This window comes from Phacochoerus africanus, chromosome 7 (assembly GCF_016906955.1).
Source record: "Phacochoerus africanus isolate WHEZ1 chromosome 7, ROS_Pafr_v1, whole genome shotgun sequence".
Classification (NCBI taxonomy): Eukaryota; Metazoa; Chordata; class Mammalia; order Artiodactyla; family Suidae; genus Phacochoerus; species Phacochoerus africanus.
The window spans coordinates 26,371,159-26,387,877 of record NC_062550.1 but is presented as its reverse complement, the minus strand read 5'-3'; the positions used below and the strand labels follow the sequence as shown (position 1 = coordinate 26,387,877).

Sequence of the window (16,719 nt, the reverse complement as noted above, 5' to 3'; positions counted from 1 at the left end):
TAACCTGCTGCACCACAAGGGAACTCCTAATTTTGATTTTTTTAAAAAATACTGCTTTAAGATATTATTTATCTTGACCTATGGATTTTTTCACATCCCTTTAAGTGAAAAAAGTGCCTCACTTCACCTCAACTTAGTCTTGTCCCTGGGGACTGATGTTGAAGGGAGGAATGTTAGATCAGGGAGGGGGTGCGCTGAGGGTGGGAGACACTGATGGAAGGGGACAGGAAGGCCACCAGGAGCCTTTCTTAGATTCTCTCCTTAGATGACGATTTCCTCAAGTCAAAGGCAGGATAATGTCCATGAGTCTGCCCACGAAGCCCCACGGTTCAGATATGCAGTCACCCAGAAAGTCTCTTTCAGACTTTCTCCTATAGGGTTCCTATTCCAGGGACCTCAGACCCGGATAGGAGGGGGTTATATGCTGAGCAAACACAGACATCACGTTTCCCAAAGGACACAGGGGTTTTGTGCAATCTCGGCCTTGGGCTGCAGACAGTATCGACCCCATGGTTCAGGGCTGTCCAACCAAAGGGAGGAGAAGGTGGGGGAAGAGGGCGAAGGTCTAGAGAGGACCCAGTCTCAGAGCAAATGCCTCCCTCTCCCCACCCCAGGCCTTCCTTTTCTTCTCCATGTCCCACTCAAGTGGCCCCGGGGCCAGTCTCAGCTCCTAGGCAGGGCTCCTGGATGGAGCCCCGGGCGTCCGTGAAGGGAAGGGAGGCGGCTCCGAGCCGGCCTCTGCCTCCCACCACGTGTGGGCCCACAGTTTGTTGGCCTACTTGCTAACTGAACAGTGATCTGTCTTCTCTCTCGGAGGAGGACAGAGGGAGGAGAGGAGCAGGGAAAACTCAGGTCTTTATTTCTGTAAGACCAGCGGAGATGGTTCTGGGAGGGAAGAGGGGGCCTGAGAAAGAAGAGGCAGCCTGGGGAAGGAAGAGTCATGATCCATGGGATGGACGCAATAGCTCAGCCCTAAGGAGGAGAAAAAATTGGGCAGGGCTGCACTGGGGTGTCAGGGGCTTGGCAGGAGACAAAAGACCCACTGAGCTGAATGTATGTGCATCACTAAGAAGACTTAATGAAGGGCTTCTTTACAGAGAGAGGGGCAGAGTTAAGAGAACTAAAGAGAGATGCTGAAGAACCCAGGGACTAACAAGAATAAAAAGTCATTATAAGCCCATAGCACGGAAACACTAATAAAAACCCAGGCAGAGGGAGGTAGCCAGACAGGAGCTGTAGGGACATGGACACAGCCACAGTCACACAGAACCATGGAACCTAGGCAGAGAGAGAGCAGGCATAAGAAATACCCAGACCTCTGTCTCCTATCCTTTGATCTCCTGCCTCTGTCTCCTCTTAGTCAAACTCAGCAGGTAGCCAGAGGCCAAAGGAACTCAAGTGAGCCGGCCCCTCAGGGTACAGGGCCGGGCAGGGAAGGCCAAAGAGCTGATGAGGGTGAGCCAAGAGAGCCCATAGCAGCCTGCTGGACATGTAAGAGGGCAGAGGGCTCAAGACATAGAGGGGAGCTAATGTTTGGTGAGCCTATGAAGGAACTCTCTGGAGAGCCAGAAAAGCAGAGCAAGGGGCTGGGTCAACTCATCCTGGAATGGGTGACATTGAATAGAAAGGGCAGAAAGGCATAGTGGATTGTAGGCTGGATTAAAGATGGGCTGTGGGTGTCTGCCTGGGAACCAGATGGCACTGCTCCTGGTTGAAGGTGAGCAGGGGCTCGCCGGATGGACTCTGCCCTAGGAGAGAAGTTGGTGGTTATGAAGATGGTAGAGTGATTTCCTTAGATGAAGATCTCCCCAAGTCCAAGTTGGGATACTTTTTATAAGTTGTTTAGGAAGAGGGAATCCATTTCTGGACAGAGGCAGTAACGAGGCTACTCCCCCTTCTCAAGGAAGAGCATCTCTGTCAGGACACGATTCCCCACCATGGGCTGCCTCTACCACATGTGGACTAACTGCACCCACAGGCCTCTACCACCATGTCAGGTATGTCAGTCTTGACAATGTTGCTGTCCTTGTCATAGTAGAGCAGAGACAGGGGGCGCCGGGCGGTGGGCACGCAGCATGAACCCCCTCCAGTGGTGCCTGCAGCAGTGTTGGCCTTGAGAAGATTGAGCACCGCCGTGTGAAAGGAGGCAGCAATGCCGGGCACACCAGCCACGTGCAGGGGGCAATGCCCTGTGCAGAAGTTCATCGCATAGCCCTCAGGCTGGATGATCCAGTCGTGCCAGCCAATCTCACGGAAATCCACAAAGAACTCTTGTCGACAGCACATCCTGGACCTACCCTGGCAGTCGATGCCTCGCCGGCGAACCCGGTGCTTGCCTCCAACTCTCACCCGGGCTGTCACAAAAGGCCTGTGGGCAGCCCCATCCAGGATGACTGAGTTCCAGGCTACCTGGCCTTCAGGGACCAGCTCCAGGATCAGGTGTCCCCGGCTGTAGGCAGCCTGAGCTTTAGGTCCCAGGAGGAGCTGGTGCCAACCACTGTTATTTACCTCCAGTGGGTGCTGAGTGGCCAAGGTGAGATTGGTACCATGGGGGCCAAGCTCAAGGACCCTCACCTTCAAAGTCCAGGTGGCATTGGGAGGGAGCTGCACAAAGAACATGAGGCTGGCCTGCTGGACCTCCAGGCTACCAGAGGTTCTATCAGAGGGGAAGTGGAAATCAAGGCGCGTCTGGTCAATGTTGGAGAGGCCTGTGGACACAAGAAACCCCAGTCATTGCACTCTTTTTTTTTTTTTTTTTTGGTCTTTTTAGGGCCACACCCGCAGCATATGGAGGTTCTCAGGCTAGGGGTCAAATCAGAGCTGTAGCTGCCAGCCTACTCTACAGCCACGGCAACACCAGATCCAAGCCATGTCTTCGACCTACACCACAACTCACAGCATCGCCAGATCCTTAATGCACTGAGCGATTCCTGCACTGGGATCGAATCTGCGTCCTCATGGATGCTAGTCAAATTCATTGTCCCTGAGTCATGACGAGAACTCCCTTTGCAGCCTTCTGAGTGTCAAGTCAACCAACTACCTATGTACTCTCAGCACACATGAACTCCCTTTGTTCCTTCTGGACCATATTGTTGGCTTTGTTAATTGCACTTTCCTTCTTGAAAATCTTTTCTCTCTTGGCTTCCATGATACAACACTCTTATGATTCTTCCTTGATTTTCTTTGCCAGCTTTTCTTTCTTTGACCATCCCTTCAAGAGTTCTCCAGAGCCTGTTTTTGACCTTCATTTCCCTTTTCTTTACATTTGGGCAGGGGCAGAGCCGGGGGGCTCTGACCCACACTCATGGTCAGCCAACACAATTTTTAGGCTGGTGATTCCCAAATCTCTGTATCCAGTCCAGACAATTTTGCACCTTGAGAATCACCAAGCTTCATGCCTAAATTTCTAACTGCTTTATTTGGCCACATGAATATCCTGCCAGCACATTAAAAACAATTTACCCCCAGTGGAAATCATGGAAATCATTATTTTCCCCCCTATATGCCTCTCTTTCTATTCTTTCTTCCTTTTTCTTTTTTTCTTTTTTCTCGGTCTTTTTAGGGCTGCACCCACAGCATATGGAGGTTCCCAGGCTAGGAGTTGAATCGGAGCTATAGCCACCAGCCTACACCACAGTCACAGTACCTTGGGATCTGTGACCTACACCACAGCTCACAGCAATGCTGGATCCTTAACCCACTGAGCGAGGCCAGGGATCAAACCTGCGTCCTCATGGATCCTAGTCAGATTTGTTGCCACTGAGCCACTATGGGAACTCCCTCTCTTCCTATTCTTAGAATTGTTGGCACCACTACCCTCCCTATCACCTCTAGAAACCCTATGATCATCTCCCTCACTCCCTATATCCAGTCCCTCAACACAGTGGTTCTAATGGCTATGCATGTCTTCCCAGACCTATTACTGTTCCCCAATTTCCCCTTTTCATCCCTCACCTGCTCTATTGAAACACATTAATTTTGTTTCTCTTCTTTTGGTTGTGCCCGCAGCATATGGAAGTTCCCAGGCCAGGGATTGAACCCACACCACAGCAGTGACCCAAGCTGCTGCAGGGACAATGCTGGATCCTTAATGCATTGCACCACAGAATTCCTTAATTGGGTTTCTGTTCCCTCCACTCCTGGTCTTGCCACTAACACCTTCCACGTTGCCAAATCCAATGGCTTTATCTCTTTATAGTCATTTTATCTGAACTTTAAACACTGTTTGACACAGTTAACTATTCCCTCCTTCTTGAAATATTTCTTTCTCTTGGCTTTCACGACTCTGGCCACTCCATCTTGGTCTCTTGCAGGCAGCTCCTCTTCTCTTGCCTGACCTCTTAATGTTGGAGGTCCTGAGCTCCATTCTCTTCTCTATCTATCCTCTCTCCTAGAAAGATCCCATCAATTCCCTTGGCTTTCAATTCCATTTATATGCTGATGACTCCCAGATATATATCCAGTGCCCTGACCTCTCCAAGTGCCCCAGGCTTTTATATCCATCTGCTAATCTAATATTCTACTTGGAGAGCCAATGCTATCTCAAACTTTTTTTTTTCTTTGTAGGGCTGTACCTGCAACATATGGAGGTTCCCAGGGTAGGGATTGAATCAGAGCTTCAGGAGCTGGCCTATGCTACAGGCATAGCAACAGAGGATCCAAGCTGCGTCTTCGACCTACACCACAGCTCACAGCAACGCCGGATCCTTAACCCACTAAGTGAGGCCAGGAATGGAATCTTCATCCTCATGGATACTAGTCGAGTTCATTACCACCGAGCCATGACGGGAACTCCGCTATCTCAAGTTTTCATGTTCAAAGAAGAACTTTAATTTATCCCCCCTACCCAAACGTTCCTTCTCCAATCTTCCCCTTCCCCAAAACACATTGATTATGTCAAAGCTTTGTTTGCCCTTATCCTCTACCTTGAGATTATCTGCAGATCTGTCAACTTTACCTCCCCAGTTTGTAATATAGTTTCACTTATTCCCATCTCCTCTAACTATGCATTAGTTCAACCCGCAGTCATCTTTTTCCTGAATTATGGCAAGAGCTTGCCAAGTAGTCCACTCTTGCCCCCCAAACCATTCTTCAACTAGAGCGATTTTTTTTGCCTTTTTTTTTTTTTTTTTTTAGGGCCACCCCCACAGCATATGGAGGTTCCCAGGCTAGGGGTTGAATCGGAGCTACAGCTGCTGGCCTATGCCACAGCCACAGCAACACCAGATCCGAGCTGTGTCTGTGACCTACACCACAGCTCATGGTAACACCAGATCCTTAACCCACTGAACGAGGCCAGGGATCAAACCCGCAACCTCATGGTTCCTAGTCGGATTTGTTTCTGCTGCGCCATGATGGGGACTCCCAGGGTGATTTTTTTATAACATAAATCTGACCAGTCTAATCCTCTCATCTTAAAATCCTACAAAGTCTTTCTTCACATTGTATTTGAATAAAATCTAAACCTCTCAATATAGAAAACTTGTATGATTAGGTATTCTGCCATTTAATGATTATATTCTACCTACAATGGCTTTTTTCTGGTCCTTGAACTCACCAAACATGCACCTACCTCATGGTCTTTGCACTTGCTATTTCCCCTGCCTGGAATGTCTTTCCAAGATCTTTGAAAGATTGGCTTCTTTTTGGCATTCAGCTCAAATTCACCTCTTCAGAGATGCTTCCTTAACCTATGTAAAGCAGACTTCAACTCTATCCTGCCTCTCTCCCATTTATTTATTTATTTATTTATTTTTGCTTTTCAGGGCCACACCTGAGGCATATGGAAGTTCCCAGGCTAGGAGTAGAATCATAGCTGCAGCTGCTGGCCTATGCCGCAACCACAGCAACACTGGATCCGAGGCACATCTGTGACCTACACCACAGCTCACAGCAATGCTGGATCCTTAACCCACTGAGTGAGGCCAGGGATCAAACCTGCATCCTCTTGGATACTAGTTGGGTTCGCAACCTGCTGATTCGCAGTGGAACTCTTACCCCATCTCTTTAGTATGTCATCCTGCATAATGCCTTTAGAGCCACTATCACTCTCTGCAATCATTTTTATTTTTTGTTCATTTATTTACTATATGCTTCTCCTCCCCTCCTCTGCCCCCTCCCCAGCCCCAGCTAGAATGTAAACTCCATGAAGGTAGAGATTGTGATTGTATGGCTCATCATTGTATCCCTAGTACCTAACACAGAGTAGGCACTCAATAAACATTTGAATGACGAGTCTTTCATTCTTCAATTCTCATTTTACACTGGCACCAGAATTATTTTCCAAGAAGGCTAAATTCTTGCTCTCAAAAACCTTATTGATGAATAAAATTCAAACTCTTTTAGGGAGCAGTTAAATGCCATTATGATTTGGCTTTTTACCACAACATGATAAATCAACCATACTTCAATAAAATTAAACTTAAAAAAATGATTTGGCCTTAGCTACCCTTATTTATTTATTTTAAGTAAAGGATGCTTTATTGTGGGAATGCCACTGATACTCTCATGGGCATAAAACAACAGAAAATAAATTCAACTAGACTTAATGTGGATTGTGAAGTTTGGAATAAGGTTGCCCTTGACAACTCTCAGAGCCAAGATCTCAAGAGCTCACTCATCTCTGCCTCCCAATGTAAGTCAACTCCATTCTTCTCTTTCTGTGGGTCTAACTCTTCCTTTTTTCTTTTCTTCTTTTTTCTTTATTTTTTTTATTTTTTATTTTTTTTGCTTTTCAGGGCCCCACCCACGGCATATGGAGATATGGAGGTTCCCAGACTAGGGGTCTAATGGGAGCTACAGCTGCCGGCCTACACCACAGCCACAGCAACGCAGAATCCGAGCTGTATCTTCAACCTACACCACAGCTCATGGCAATGCTGGATCCTTAACCCACTGAACAAGGCCAGGGATCGAACCCAAAACCTCATAGTTCCTAGTCGGATTTGTTTCCACTGTGCCACAACGGGAACACCCGAGTCTAGCTCTTCTAGCGTCTTGTCAGCTTCCTCGGGTCCCCAAATCGTGGCCCCAGCTCCTGGGTCTACAGAACCTATTATTTATTATTTTTTTTTGGCCATGCCCTTGGCACATGGAAGTTCCTGGGCCAGGGATCCAAGCCTTGCAATGGCAACATGGGATTCTTAATCTGCTGTGCCACAAGAGAACCCCTAGAGTCTGTAGAACATTTAATTTAGTTCCTACTAGCTAAGTGAGCTGATATTTCAGTGTCCCAATTCCAAACTCCTAAGAGTCTGATTGTCCCAGCTAATCTTTTCTTGCTAGGTCACTAAGCACCCTACTTTTAGAACCTCATAAGTCATCCCAGTCATGGCAGGCAGACACATGACCAGTAGGGGCCATGGTAGACTATTACAATATTGGCCCTGAGTGAACAACAAGGCCTCCCAGTATTCATGGTTTTTATTTGATTGTTTTGCTTTTTTGTTTTTGGCCATGCCCATGGCATGTGGAAGTTTCTGGACCAGGGATTGAACCCACACCACAGCAGCAACCCAAGCTGCTGAGCCACCAGGGAACTCCAGAAGGAAACCTTTAAATGTTTGGTCTAGACTATTGAATGATAAGAAGCAAGTGGAGAGAGACTTTGGAGGATCAGAAACCATCTTAAATGTTCTAGCTCCATTTGAGCTCCAAGCTGAATGCAGTTGCTCAAGTAAGCTCAGCTTCATCACATGGAAAAAGAGAACTGTCCACATAAGCCCAGCAAAACCACAAAATCATGAAAATTATCAAATTTTTTTTTTGTTTCAAGCCTCAGTGTTTGAGCTGCTTTGTTATGTGAATGGATAACTGAAACAGAAACTAGTATCAGAAGTGGGGTCCTCCAGGGAGTTCTCTTGTAGTGCAATGGGCTGGGGATCTGGCATTGTCACTGCAGAAGTCTATGTCACTCCTGTGTCTTGGGTTCAATGCATGGCCTGGGAACTTCTTCATGCTATGGGTGTGGCCAAAAAAAGAAGTGGGGTACTTCATAGCAAAGACCTAAAATATGCAGCATTGGCTTTGGGGCTGGGTGGCAGGCAGAGGTTGGAAGGATGGCGGGGAGGCTGTTAGGGAAGGCAGGAAGAGCAGTGAGGAAATTGCTGTTGGAAGCTGGAGAAAGGGGAACCTGTGTTATGTACCGGCTATCGTCTCTGGTAACTTGGAAGCTAGAAATGGTATCTAACAAAGTTGTGAATTTAGCTAAAGATATTTCCAGGCAGAATGCTGAAAGTGCCAATTGGCTTATTTTAGCGGCCTATGATAAGGCATTTCAGGAGTGAGATGAACTAAAAAAGGAACTGTTCAATTTTCAAGGAGAATTTAGAGCAAACATTTCCAACAGGACTTGTTAGATTGAACAATAAAGTATTTTTTTCATTCCTCAACTCTCTGTCTGGCAAAAGGTTCTCAAACTAAGAAATGGTCTCAGGGCAAAAAGCAAATCCAGGGCATTGCCAGTAAAACATGGACTCAGAATAAAGATCAGAACAGTAAGGGTGAACTCTAAGCCCCTTTGTCAAGATCTAACACCTTTGTTAAGATCTAAATTTAAGATGCCCTTCTAGAGTTCCCACTGTGGCAAAGGAACCCAATGTAGTCTCCATGAGGGCATGGGTTGGATCCATGTCCCCACTCAGTGGGTTAAAGATCCAGCATTGCCACAGCTGTGGGATAGGTCACAGATGTGGCTTGGATCTGACGTTGCCCCTGGCTGTGGTGTAGGCTGGCAGCTGCAGCTTCAATTAGACCTCTAGCCTGGGAACTTCCATATATGCCATTGGTAAAAAGAAAAAAATAAATAAAGTAAAATTTAAGATGTTTTTCTGCAGACCTTCTCATCTAGACATAAAGGCTTTTAAGAATCTCAAGAGTGTTATCCCACAACACCCTGACTTGTACTCTAGAGGGGGGTATCTGTTTTGGTAGAGTGGACTTGTTTTTTGTTGGAGTAGACTATAATTTATTATTTAGAAGGTTCACAGAGGTTTAAAGACACCTCAAGGGGTTGCATTCTATGGGAAGGCAGACCTCATAGAAAAGCTGGGATTCCACAAGGAATTCCACAAGGTGGGATTCCACAAGGAAGGTCCAGGTTCAGGCTGAGGATGTGGGGGAGCCACCAGAGACAAACTCCTCACCCTCAGGTAAGGGTGGGTTTTTTCAGGATGGGAGTGGAGTGCTGGGTCTTGAGTAGATGCTGATCAGGGGAAAGGCGCCAGGGTTGAGAAAGACCTCCTAGACTTAAGACAGAGCTTGCAAGCTCAGAGGCCAGAGAGATCACCTTGCATTCTGTTTCTCGGATCCTATCTGTGAAATTTTTTTTTTTTTTGGTCTTTTTGTCTTTTCTAGGGCCGCACCCGTGGCATATGGAGGTTCCCAGGCTAGGGGTCTAATAAGAGCTGTGGCTGCTGGCCTCCACCAGAGCCACAGCAATGCAGGATCTGAGCCACACCTGTGACCTACACCACAGCTCATGGCAACGCCCCAAACCATTCTTCAACCAGAGTGATTTTTTTTTTTTTAGGGCCACCCCCACAGCATATAGAGTTTCCCAGGCTAGGGGTTGAATCGGAGTCACAGCTGCCGGCCTATACCACAGCCACAGCAACACCAGATCCGAGCTGTGTCTGTGACCTACACCACAGCTCACGGCAACACCAGATCCTCAACCCACTGAGCGAGGCAAGGGATCGAACCTGCAACCTCATGGTTCCTAGTCAGATTAGTTTCTGCTGCGCCACGACAGGAATTCCATGTGAATTCTTTTTTTTTTTTTTGTCTTTTTGCTATTTCTTGGGCCTCTCCCGAGGCATATGGAGGTTCCCAGGCTAGGGGTCGAATCGGAGCTGTAGCCACCGGCCTACGCCAGAGCCACAGCAACGCAGGATCCGAGCCGCGTCTGTAATCTACACCACAGCTCACGGCAACGCCGGATCGTTAACCCACTGAGCAAGGGCAGGGACCGAAGCCGCAACCTCATGGTTCCTAGTCGGATTCGTTAACCACTGCGCCACGACGGGAACTCCCCATGTGAATTCTTGATCTTCTCTCCAGCTGCCTGCTAAATTCTCTAACTCTTCTCACCTCCATGGAAGGAACTCTCTTTTCTATCCTCTATCCTTCACCTACCTTTCTGAGTTCCGTTTTGGCCCTGTTCCGATGTGGAGCTCTGAAGTATCAAGGCACGAGGGACAGGAATAGGATGGAGAGATACTGTAATCCTGTGTTCTACTTTTTCCCCTTACCGAAATGAGGCATCTGGGGAAGGGGGATTCAGAGAGGCTGGATCCTGAGGCCAGAGGAAGGACAGATTCTCCAGCTCCCAGATCATGGGTCCAGGCCCAGGAAATGGATGGGCTCACATCATATCCTGTGGAAGTTTGTGGGACCTCAGAGAGAGAGCCAGAGGAGACAGAGGCAGGCAGTCTCAAAAGACATGAAACTTACCCACTTCCCAGCTGCCCATTGGTCAAGTCTAAACTACAAGAGAGCCTGGGGGGTGGGAGCCTGGGATTAGGCAATTATAAACCATGGGAGGCAAGAGATGGGAATGTTTGGGGGAGAAAGTCAGGGGTTAGATTGGGGAGGAAGTTTTTCCTTTCCTTAAGGGATCAGGTTTGGGGGAAGATCTACAGACCAAGAACCCACCTGTTTCAGCAAAGCTGATGATCTCATACTCCTGTGCCCTGTCAGCCTCTGGAAGAACCCCCTGTGGGGGCCCGTGGAGGCCCTGCAGCACAGTCCTCAGAGCAGCTCTGGACACAGGCTGGCTCAGTGTTGGGCGCTGGGTGAGGTGCAGTTTGTCCAATATGCTTCTCTTGGCCAGGTTAAGAAGAAGGTCCCGCTGGCTTTCCAGGTCCAAGGTAGGCCCCCCACATGCCGGACACTGACTGTCAGCTTGGGGAGTGGCTACCGTGGCTGGAGCCAGGAATAGAAAGGCCAGGAGCAATGAGGAGATCATTGCCATGGGAGGCCGTCCTTGAGCAGCACCGTTGAGACACAGACTCAAACCTGGGTTCAGGGTCTCAAAAGCTGTGGTCTCAGTGCCCTCCTGGTGCCAGGGGCCCCGGAAGGAGAGTGTGTCCAGCTGGCATGACCCCTGGTTGCAAGGGGATAGAGCAGTCAAACATCCAGCTTACCAGTTACAGGTAGAATTTGGCAGAAGCCTCCTAGTCAATGAAAATACAGAGAGGGGGATGTGGGGAAAGAAATGTCCCTGGGCCAACTTTGGGAGAGAGTGGGTTACCCATGTGAGCCGCCAGGCCTGGGGACAAAGGTTAGAGATGAAATTCCTCTTCAGATCAACGGCCTTGCTCGGAAGCCATGGGTGGGGGAGGGAGACATCAGAGGTTTCAAGATTGAATGTTAAAGGGTGACTTTCAAACAGGAGGGGGTCATTGGCAGGACACTTCAGGTCATTGTCATGCAGGTTGTTGAGAGTTGCATTTTCCTCTGCCTGGTCCTTCTCAAAGCCCTACCCCCCTTTCCTCCCTCCCAGAGGTTCATAGTCCAAACTCCTTTGTTAGCTCTAGGTTGGGTTTTGCCCAGTGGGGCTCAAAATCATCCCATCAGAAGGTTAAAGAAGAGAAAGGGAGGCGTCTGGATCCGCAGAGGGAAGTCTGAATGTGGGGAAGGAACTTGCAAGCTAGATTTCCTCACCCTTGGGGGTTTCTTCTGTATAGGAAAATACATTTTGAGAATTTCTAGCGTTCCCCAAAGGTCCTGAGTAATGGATCTCTTAGGAAAGGCCTCTGCATCCACATCTGGGATTTACCTGGTGGGAGTGGGATGGTGGAGTTTCCTGGGCCAGGGATCAAACTCATGTCACAGCAGCCACCTGAGCAGGTGCAGTGATCCTTAACCCAATATACCACAAGGGAACACCTGTCTCTTATTAGTGGTGTGTCTGTGGGCAAGTTACTTAACCTCTCTTACTTCATCGGAATGAGAAAATACAGAGAGGGGGATGTGGGGATGTGGATTCTAAAATCCAAAAAACCTTGTAATGCCTACTTTTTTGGGTAGTTCATATGGTGGCTAAACCTGACCTGATGAGAAGTAACATTATTTATATATTTTTTTCTTCCTTTTTCTTTTTAGACCACACCTGTGGGTATATGGAAGTTCCCAGGATGGAATCTGAGCTGCAGCTGTGACCTATGCCACAAGTGTGGCAACAGTGGATCCTTAACCCATTGTGCTAGGCCAGGGATTGAACCCTTGCCTCTGCAGAGACAACACCAGGTCCTTAACCTGCTGTGCCACAGTGGAAACTCCCCATCTTTGATTTTTTAAAAAATCTACTGGAGAGTATTTATACATCCTTACTCCAAAAATATTATCTATTTATTTTTTTGTCTTTTTTTTTTTGCAGGGTGCGGGGGCTGCATTGCAGCTATGGAAGTTCCCAGGCTAGTGGTCAAATCGGAGCTGTAGCTGCAGGCCTACACCACAGCCACAGCAAAGCCAGATCTGAGCTTTGTCTGCGAACTACACCACAACTCATGTCAATGCCAAATCTTTAACCCACTAGGCAAGGCCAGGGATTGAACCCGTGTCCTCATGGATACTAGTTGGGTTTGTTAACCACTGAGCCACTACAGGAAACACCCCAGAAATATTAATTATTTGGTATAGAATGCTACCCCTAGGGGGTGTTACACAGCATACAGTATATGTACCATTTTACCTTTCTAAAACTTGAGATTTTCTGAATTCTGAAACATGTCTGTCCCTGTGCATTTTTTTTTTTTTTTAAGCTATGCCCCACGACGTGCAAGAAGTTCCCAGGCCAGGAATTGCGCTCCACAGCTGTAACCAGAGCCACAACAGTGAAAGCTCCAGATCCTTAACCTGCTGAGCCATGAGGGAACTCCATGGCCTTATGGATTTTGAATATGGAATTACAGCTCTGTAATGATTATCTGAGAGTTTTGAGATTTAAATAACTTAATAAAACACTTACAGTGCTGGCACAGGGTAAGTGCTCAATAAAAGTTTATTATGATACTGGCTATAGGGGTTTGTTTATGGATGGGAGCACCCTCACCTCTAGATGTGCTGAAGAAATTCTGCCAATATTTGCCCTTCTGTACTCTTAGATGCTGTGCCCCCGATCACCACCTCCAGTGCAGTCACTAAGCAAGTCTTCTCTGCTGCTTACCATTATTTGCCTAATATTGCATGCAGGGCCCATAATATAGGTGCTTAAAACATATTTATTGAATGAATAAATGCTAGAAAACAGACTGGTTCTCAGAAGTTACACTCGAGTCACCTTGCTTGAATTTTTGTATGTCACATATTCTCAGCTCTCTTCAACAGGGGTTGATTTTTTTTTTTAAGGGCTGTGATAGAAATAGATTTATTATTTAGTTTCTTTTATAAGTTTATAAAATAAGAGTTTTATTGAGATAGAATTTACATAACATAAAATTCACCCTTCAGAGTGTATAATTCAGTGATTTTTAGGACTTTCACAAAGTTGTGCAACCATCATCACTATCTAATTTAAGAATATTTTCATCACCCCCACAAGAAACCCTGTACCCATTAGCAGTCACTCTCCACTTTCTTACCCCAGCCTATAGGGACTGATCTTACCTCTAACATTTTATTTTACTATTCCTAACTTCATTCTTGGATATAACCTTATCTTGAGGTTGGTGGAGGTAGTTATATTGCTATTTGTTTCATGTCTTAACTACAGTATGTGGTTCCCAGACCCCCTCACATCCTAAGATGACTTCAGCTGCTCCCCTTCTCTCTGGCAAATAGTTTGGGAATGAGGTGAGCAAAAGCAAGAGAAACACAGGAGGGTTTCTCTCAGGGGTGGATGCCTCAGGTTTTGCCTTAGTTGTTCTTCAGTTACTGCACTTGCCCGAAGAGACCCACTCTGCATTATGACACAGAGAGCCTTTGTAACCTGCCCTTTCTGGTTACATTTCTTTTTTTTTTTTTTTGGCTTTTTAAGGGCTGTCCCCATGGCATATGGAGGTTTCCACGCTAGGGGTCCAATCAGAGCTGTTGCCGCCGGCCTACGCCAGAGCCACAGCAACGCCAGATCCAAGCCACATCTGCAATCTGCACCACAGTTCACAGCAACGCCAGATCCTTAACCCACTGAGTGAGGCCAAGGATCGAACCCACAACCTCATGGTTCCTAGTCGGATTTGTTCCCGCTGCGCCACAACAGGAACTCCCCTCTGGTTACATTTCTAATGGTGTAGTGATTAAGAGCAGGCTCCGATGATACTGCCTCAGTTCAATATTTGGGACTTTGCTGCCTCAGGGTTCCATGTCTTATGAGTATAACAACAATACATTGTTTTTGAGGATTAAACTGAAATAATAGATGTAGAATGCCACATATTCTAGATATATACACCCATATCTATTACAAATATTAGCTATTATTTCTTCCTGGCCATCACTGCTCCCTGACTCCAACTTGAAAATCTGGAACTTGCTGAACCTTGAAGGAAAGGAGAACTTCTTATCTCTACGACTTTGCTGGAATGTCCATTCTTGCCTATCTGATGAACTTCTACTTAAAGCCTTCAAGGAGAGCTGAAATTTCACCTGTAGTTTCTCTGTGACTTAATCTCTCTTATGTCTAAGAACTAGTTGCTTCTTGTGTTTCCACAGCACATTGAATATCTCTCTGTTGTAGTTCTTTTATTGTACTATACTTTTTTTTCTGCCTCCTGCAGTTCTTGTCACATAGTAAATATTTAATGATCGAATTCTATCAATGTAAGACTACAACGCTTCTTTGAGGGAATCTGTCAATAAATGACACAAACGCATGTAATCAATAAGTAAACTGATTCTGCCTGGAACGGACAAAATGGGGCAAGTTGCAAATTTAAGATGACCCAAAAAAAGAACTTAATGTTAGGGGATGCTGGTGAATAAGTGATTTTAAATTGAATGGACTTAAACCTGATTTAATTTTTACACCTGGAAAAAAACTGTCATTTCCCTACATTATTTTTATTCACTTATACTGCAAATATTTACAGCATATATGCTGTTTTCAGCGCAGGACTTACTGTCCTAAGTGAAAGGCTATTTTGAAAGTGCTCTGGAAACTTAGAGTTATTAGCATTATGCTTAAATAGAGGGTGAACAGGACAGGCTTGACGGGTTTCAGGTGGACCGAGGATTGCCGTGGATCTGGATCAGTGGCTGGACACATAAGCAACGCGAGGAAACGACAAATTGAGCGCATACGCAGGGGGAGAGTGAGGGCTGGGTGGGTGGGAGGAAGCAGGGGGCGTCTGCAGGCGCTGAGAAGCAGACAGGACGCAGGGACGCGCGGAGCGCAGGACGCGGTGACGACTACGTTGAACGTGGTGACGTAGCGCGCAGGCCGCAGCGGGGGGCGGACTCTGGGCCTTTCTTCCCCTTCTGATTTTCCCCCTCCCCCCTTTTCTCCCTTTCCGGGTTTAGTTCCCCCCTTTTCTCCCCCTCTCCCCCCTCCTTCCCAAGCCCCTTTCCCCTCCCCCGCCCCAGTCCCCCCTGCTCCCCCGCCCTGAGCCCTGGGGAAACCCCCGCGGAGAAGAGCCCGCCCCCAGAAGCGCGCCGCCGCCGGCCGTCGGGGCCGAGCCGCAGCCGAGCGGCCGTGGGCCCGGGCGGCGGGCGGAGACGCGGGCGCCCTCCCCGCTACGGCCCGCGTGAGGTGAGGCCACCTCCCGGCCTAGGGGGCGGGCGGCGCGGGCGGCCCGTGGGGAGGGGGCGTGGCGGCCTTGCGGGCGGCTGAGCGGGCGGAGGCCCCCCGGCTTGGGTTCCCCTCGTTGGCGCTGCCGGGACCCGGGGCGGGGGTCAGGGCCTGAGCCTCTCGGGAAGGATTGCCTTGAGGCCAGAGATACCCCGAATGTGCTCGGGGAGCGCAGGCGAGAAGCGAGGGGCGCGGGGCGGAGGGCGGGGACAGGTGCCACCTGTGGCCTGTACGGTGGGACCTAAAAACTGTTGCGCCTTGTGGTGCTCAGGGGTGACTAGCTCCATGTGTTTCTTGGGTCTCCGCGTTTTTTCGAGCCTTGGGAAAATGGGAGGGGAAGGTGTTGGTGTGTTTCAAATCATGCAGGTATCCGAGTTTATTACAGGGGCAGAGATTTGAGTTGGAACGTGCAGGAAGATGTTTCAGGAGCTTAAAAGTGGGCCTATGCTAAGCTCGTAACTAACTCTTGAGGCTATGAAAACTCTTTCTTAATTTCGGTTTGCTATAGAGCCAAAAATGTCAACATTTGTGATCTAATAGCTCCATAGCATATTTATTCCCTCAAAGCGTTCTTGGATAATGTGAGAAATGACCGAATAACAGCCCCAGAGGTTCATTAAACCAGAGAGGTGTGGGAAATTTTAAATTTAGATCTCAGTTGGATGAATGTCCTTGTATATGTTATTTTCAAATGGGCTTAACTAATATTGAGAAGCCCGAGTCTTAATGTTGGTAGGGAACATGGAGACTGGGGAGGAGGGAGGTGACCCGTTCTACTTCGGGAATGTCACAGATTCCTAGTAGTTTTATCGTATTTTTGTATAGTCAGATTGGCACCTGAATCAGTTGTTTATGGCTGCTTTTTCTTCCTAGTGCTTTTTTTCCGTCCTCTCGTTTTCATTCTACTATATTATCTTTTTTTGTCCTTTTGTTGAGTCTGAAGCATCAAGACTAAAACGGCGTAAATAGTGATAGGAAGTGGAAGTAGTCAA

The 16,719-nt window shown here is 47.6% G+C and overlaps 2 protein-coding genes across 17 annotated transcripts in view; one reads left to right on the top strand and one right to left on the bottom strand.

Annotated features, from left to right (window-relative positions):
* Window positions 1–1,814: 1,814 nt before the first annotated feature.
* On the bottom strand, window positions 1,815–11,159 carry INHBC (inhibin subunit beta C). The gene is made up of 2 exons (XM_047788519.1): window positions 10,654–11,159; window positions 1,815–2,708 (listed from the first exon to the last, which is right to left on the bottom strand). The coding sequence occupies exons 1-2, from the start codon at window positions 10,970–10,972 to the stop codon at window positions 1,963–1,965; spliced, it is 1,065 nt and encodes a 354-aa protein (XP_047644475.1). The 5' UTR covers window positions 10,973–11,159; the 3' UTR covers window positions 1,815–1,962.
* Window positions 11,160–15,525: 4,366 nt separating this feature from the next.
* The window catches only part of R3HDM2 (R3H domain containing 2), a 156,065-nt gene continuing 154,871 nt past the window's right edge, over window positions 15,526–16,719 (top strand). For 7 of the 16 annotated variants that reach the window (XM_047787004.1, XM_047786999.1, XM_047787007.1 and 4 more), the window contains exon 1: window positions 15,526–15,688. The gene's annotated coding sequence lies outside the window, so the exon portion shown is untranslated. The remainder of the gene's footprint in view (window positions 15,689–16,719) is intronic. The other 9 variants (XM_047787009.1, XM_047787011.1, XM_047787001.1 and 6 more) reach the window with 2 other exon arrangements.

What these genes read in the sequence shown, in the direction of transcription:
- INHBC (XM_047788519.1), bottom strand. Translation starts at nt 10,972, where the DNA reads ATGGCAATGATCTCCTCATTGCTCCTGGCCTTTCTATTCCTGGCTCCA. An exon ending in CATCAGCTTTGCTGAAACAG is followed by an intron (nt 2,709 to 10,653) that starts GTGGGTTCTTGG and finishes TTGTGTCCACAG; the next exon opens with GCCTCTCCAACATTGACCAG.